The 6,000-nt window shown below is 41.6% G+C and overlaps 1 protein-coding gene across 3 annotated transcripts in view; it reads left to right on the plus strand.

The window, feature by feature from the left end:
* Positions 1-3,117, plus strand: part of LOC146343057 (Fc receptor-like protein 5) — a 28,637-nt gene extending 25,520 nt beyond the window's left edge. For all 3 annotated transcript variants that reach the window (XM_084806608.1, XM_084806603.1, XM_084806605.1), the window contains one exon: positions 2,492-3,117. In XM_084806608.1, coding sequence (XP_084662734.1) covers positions 2,492-2,536 — 45 coding nt within the window. In that variant the 3' untranslated portion in view covers positions 2,537-3,117. The remainder of the gene's footprint in view (positions 1-2,491) is intronic.
* Positions 3,118-6,000: the final 2,883 nt, after the last annotated feature.

Below are 6,000 nucleotides of genomic sequence, written 5' to 3' on the forward strand. Positions count from 1 at the left end.
AGTTGGGCAATGTGCGAGTCCAGTTTCAATAAGTCTATGCACTGAATTGATTAATAAAAGGAGTGAACTGCTTATTGGTTAGATCAAGACTTCTCTCTCATTGGTTGAGCTTTTTCCACCATCCAAACAGAATTGCTAATAACAATTAAAAGAAACAATTGGGAAACAAAGTTGGGAGGCTTAAATTGTGCTGTGCCTTATGGGCTGCTCTGACTTATTCTCACTTTTCTCCCTGACGGTGATGAGCATTTGCTGCTGATTAGAGATGGCAGAGAAAGGCATTCAGTTCCCATTCATATCTTAATGCAAACATACATAATTTCATGGTTTTAAACCAGGACACAAACTGAAACACAATTATCCTTTGAAAGCCACACTTCTCCAAATTTTGCCATGGTTTTATCCATACAAAAAATGTATATATTAGGGGGAAAGTACATGCAAAAATGCATATATTACTAAAAATAATATCCAAAAATGAATTATAAGTAGGAACATTACTTAGAAAAAATAAGCAGATTAGGCAAAATTGCATAGAAAAATGCATGTATCAGCAGAAATGTGCACAAAAATGCATACAAATTTTGCTCTGTGAACTTGAAATAAATCCTTGAAGTTTGGGACAAGCCAAATGGAAATTGAGATGAGCCAAATTTTTCCTCCTTTGGAAAAATGAGAAACTGACAGAAACTGAAATTGACAGATTTGTCCATCCCTGTGATGGAAGGGACCTCCCTGGCCTGACCTATGTCCCAGTCTCCTCCCCTCTCCCTGGGCTGAATCACCAGCAGTCTGTTGGGGACAATTGTACAGTACACAGGCACAGAGAATTACCTTTGCATTGCCTCTTTGAGTCCAACCCAGACTCCATTCTTCCTTTCTTCTCTTGTACTAAAATGAACCGTGTTGCAGGCCTATGTTTACAGAACTGCCCAGGAGCTGCGTAGAATCCTGTTAACATACCGATCACATACGTTACCAGCACATGTGTGGGCCATGAGTTCTGCAGTCAAAGTTCTAGAAACTGGAGATGGGCTATGAACTTTAACTTGTGGAGATTTGGATGGAGGTCTGGAAGACCCTGATTTGGGATACAGGGAGAGTTCTGGAGCTGATGAAAAATGTTTCATGCTGAGACTCAAATTATGATGTACAATGAGCACAACTGTTAGTTCCTGTTTTCTCACCTCCAGTCACACACTGCTGTTCTAAAGTGCTTTGGTTAAAGGTAAAGGTAAAGGTAAAGGTGTCCCCAACCAGTCGTGTCCGACTCTAGGGTGCAGTGCTCATCCCCGTTTCTAAGCCGAAGAGCCAGCGCTGTCCGAAGACGCTTTCGTGGTCATGTGGCCGGCATGACTGAACACCGAGGTGCACGGAACGCTGTTACCTTTCCCGCCGAGGCGGTACCTATTTATCTACTTGCAATTTCTTGCTTTTGAACTGCTAGGTTGGCAGAAGCTGGGACTGAAGACAGGAGCTCACTCCGTCACGCAGCGCTCGGGTCTCGAACTGCTGACCTGCTGACCTTCCAGTCTGCAGTTCAGCGACTTAACCACTAAGACACCACGGCCCCATATAATCCCTCTAATATTGTGCTTATTTAGCTTTCCCAGCTCCGAACTGCGCATATTTGAATATGCACATTTTTTTAACTTCCTGTTTTTCCTAGAAAGCACAGTCGTGAAAATGGCGGCACTCACCGAATGGGTTCGCAGTGAGTGCTGGGGAATTCACCAAACTCTTGGGTGGCTTGAGCACAGGTTTGGGGGGGAGGAAGCAAGCAGGGACGGTGCTTCAGCGAGTGCACAGAGAACAGAACTAGGGTGAGTTCTTACATCCCTAGTTTTTGTTTTAAATCTGTTATTGTATTTTAAATGTCTGCATTGCTGCTAGGTTTTATTTTGGTGTGGTTTTTTTTTACTTTTATACTGTAGATTTAAGCTTTTATATTTTATATTTTTATGCTGTATTTGTGGTTTTAATTTTTGTGAACTGCCCAGTCAGCTTCAGCTGTTGGGTGGTATAGAAATGTAATGAATGAATGAATGAATGAATGAATACATTTAATAGATCTCTACCATGTCCCTGCTTCATGGTGTTTTTTTCCCTAAATGAAAAAGTTCTAAATGCTTTAGACTTTGCTGGTATGGAAAATATTCCAGTCTTTAGATTGTTTAGGCTGCCCTTTTCTGCCCCTTTCCCAGCTCTATGATAGCTTTCTTGAGATATTGTGATGAGAACCATACACATTTTTACAAATGTGGTTTTACCAAATGTGCCTCCATTCTTATAGTTTTTAAAAACTAAGTGTGTTCCTATTTAGTTTTATTATATCAACTTAGTGTTGTTTTTATCTTGAGAAGGTTCCACCCTTAACTGTGGCCCATCTGTATATACATGAAGCCCAAATGGTTTGAGAATCAACTCCATGATGAAGATACCCAGTTCCTCTCCATCTCCAAATAACAGCCTCCCACCTTCCCTTCCACAGATTCATCTTGAAAAAATAAGGTCCCACCCATTATGGACAGGCTGATGGAGTTGCTTCCTGGGGAAGGGATCTCTCATCTGGATTCTGCAACCTGGTAACTGCAGGAATATCTGCCGCTGTCTTGTGGAACCAAGTGCAAGGAATACGTGAAGGTGTTCAGAAAGGATGAGGGCTGGATGAAGTGCAGTTGCCGTTCATCCTTGAGAAATAGGATCCTCAACATGGAACGGTCCTCAGGTACTAAGCACGTGAGGTTGGTGGATTCCCCACTTCTGTAAACATCTTGCTTCGGGGACACAGAGAAGAGTGGAGGAAGAGGACGGTCTACCAAGCACAGTGGGGGAATATGGTGAAAGGTGTTGGTGGAGATGTTTAGGGAAGGTAAACATTGGTTTGCTAAACTGTTAAGCATCTCTGCCTCCCAGGAATTTATTATCTGAACAGACGGCCTGTTTATGAGTTCTGTTCAAATTATACACCCTCTCCCTATCTAGTTCTGTCTTAGTTTCAACAATAATATCTTTGATACATTTCTAGAACATGCATTTGTAAAATATCCATAGGGGAATGGCAGGATTTAATCTGAAGCAGGCCTCTGTCCGGAAAATTATTTCAGTGCTAGGGCATGTTGGGTACCTTTCATTAGGGAGGGACAAATCTCTCAATTTTGGTTTCTCTCAGTTTCTCATTTTTCTACTGTTAAGTTCAGTTCATCTCAGATTTTGAGAATTTCTCCAGTCTTAAGTTTGGTTGGTCCTCAAGTCTGAGAATTTCATTTTTAAAAAGTTCACGTGGGAAATTCATAAGCATTTTTGTTCCCCTTTCTCCTAAAACATGCATTTTTCCCTAATTTATACATTTTTTGCAAGTAGTTTTCCTAATATAATTCATTTTAACATTATTTTCCCCAATATATTTCTTTATTTATTTCATTTCTATACCTCCCAATAGCCGAAGCTCTCTGGAGAGTTCACAAAAATTAAAACCAAACGGCACACAATAAAACAATTTAAAATATATAGAACATTAAAACCACAATATAACAATACAACCACAACCACAATAAAGCCTAGCAGCAGTGCAGGAATTTGAAATACAGATTTAAAACAGCAAAGCTAAAAGTCTAGAAAGCTAAAATGCTAAAATGCCTGGGAAAATAAAAAGGTCTTCACATGGCGCCGAAAGGAATACAATGTAGGTGCCAGACGAGCCTCACTAGGGAGTTCATTCCACAGCTGGGGTGCCACAGCAGAAAAAGCCCTCCTCCTAGTAGCCACTTGCCTCACTTCCTTTGGCAGGGGCTCACGGAGAAGGGCTGCAAATGCATTTTGTATGCATTTTCTAATTGGTGAATTCTACAGCAAAATTTGGAAATGTGCAACTTTTGAAGGATAACTAAGTTTCGGTTCGCATAGTGGTTCAAAAGTGTGAAATTATTTTCTTCCCCATCTCTAGCTTTCATAATCTCCGAATATCTACAGCTGCCCATTTCCCCACACCTGAGGTAAGGGGTCCTAGGTCTAAGAGTGTGGCTTCCAGGGAGCTTTGAATCCTGCCCCCCAACCCACCCACAGTATCTCTCCTTTCAGAAAATAAACTGTACCCCACAATTCTAAACTCAGGCTGCCATCTCTTAGGTTTCATGAGGCCATTTAGATTCACTTGTCATTGCTACAGAGACAAGGTTGCTCCGTGGGGATTCAGCCTTCTGTCCAGAGATCAGCATCTTCCCATATGCACAGCTGTAATTCCTAGCAGTATGTTGATCCACATGGATTACTTTATGGGGCCCCATCCATTTGAAGGACTTATCTTGTCGTTCCTGGTAGAACTTGTATCCTGTCACCATCAGCACCTTAGGGGCAGAACACCTCAAAGTAAGGTGTTCCCCAGAGATGTACACAGAATGTGTGGGATCCAAGGAAAGAATTGCAGGTATTTTTGGTGGAAGTTCTGGCCATTACAAGAAAAGGGAAAGAAGATTCTGATCACCTAGATGCTAAATGATAACCCTTGTAAAGCTGTTTTCATGAGCTGGTTCCCTACATTTTAGGGAATCAGTCTTCCAAGGCAGGGCACAGAATGAAGAAAAAGATATAATAAAGCATTGCTATCATTCCAGCTAACAGCAAACCTGGGTAGTTGTGTGCCTATCAGTTTGAAAGCACTCTGCTATCCAAAAACAGCAGTTTCTACATATTAAAGGGACTCCCAAGGTATATAAAAGTATACATGTATATAAATTTAAAGATTAAAAAACAAGAACCAAATAACCCAAAAAGAGCTAACAAAGACCTGTGAGACTCTAGGATTTATGGAATTTGCTGGCAGCTGAGCATATGGTGATTAGAAATAATAGAGCAACCCACCCCACTGTTTGGAAATGGATGTTCCAGGTTCACAGCAAATGCCGTTAGGGATGTATGGATTTTGTTAAATCCGTTCCGTCTGTGTTTCCTGGATTGTTGGGCATCTTTCATTCCGTTGCCTGCTTGTTGATGAAACTGGTTTTTTTGTGTACCAGAACTTCATTCTACTCACACTACTGTGCATAAGCACACTTCAGCACTGTGCTAATGCACATTAGTTAATGTATATTAGTGCAAATCCACCCCCCCCCCATGAAAAACCAGTCCACAAGTTTATGGAATCTGCACGGCTCTGAAAAAGTCCATCTGCTGCAGAATCCGCAGATCAGATTCATAGAGATCTAACTTATTGAATCCACTGCAGCAGATTCCTCTGACATCCCTAAATGCTGAAGAGGGATCTATCTTTGCCACTACCTCTTGTTGTAAGGGGCTGAGGGATGCTGCTATGCTAAAATGTCGGATTTCTCCATTCGTTTGTAAGGGCAGCTCTTACTTCTGCCCCAGGGGAGGAAAACAAGGTATCTAAAGGAACCAGAAGTTGGGCAGATTTTGTAAGTCTATCAATTAATTTTATTGCAACATAGAATGTGAGGGTGTTGCTTTTTTTAAAACAACAACAACAGGAAAATGGTGGTCAGGTGGATAGAGGGAATTGACCTGCTCAAGCCCTAACATCTTATGGCAAGTAATTATGGAGTTGGAGGTAATTAGTTTGGGGAGGATGGGTGCTTTGAGGTTAAAAATTACCTTCCCTGAACCAGATTTTTCAAGAAATAGGAAAGGAAAAAGGACACCTTTTCCCTTTCCCACTCTCCCAGATCCCACTCCCCATGAATAACAGTGTTAAATAATAGCACATCAGGACAATGCCTTAAGGCAGGGGATAAGAAAGTAAATATGTTTCTTTCCCTCTTCTTTCCTTTGATACCCCACCCCCCGCCCTGCTGCTGCCTCAGCAAAGCCTGAACAGGACTAGAAGGCTCCTGTTCCAAGTTGGCTGGAGCCCTAACAGGAGTGATTCTTCTAGGGGTTCCCACTTGTCATCCTGACTGTAAAAAAACCAACAACACCAGAAGGAAAAAAGCGGGCTGGGGGGGAACACATATTTTCTTTTCTTATGCATGCATTTAGTTTCAG

The sequence above is a fragment of the Heloderma suspectum genome, chromosome 6 (genome assembly GCF_057233095.1).
Source record: "Heloderma suspectum isolate Gila_16-S chromosome 6, 16-S_ref, whole genome shotgun sequence".
Taxonomy (NCBI): Eukaryota; Metazoa; Chordata; class Lepidosauria; order Squamata; family Helodermatidae; genus Heloderma; species Heloderma suspectum.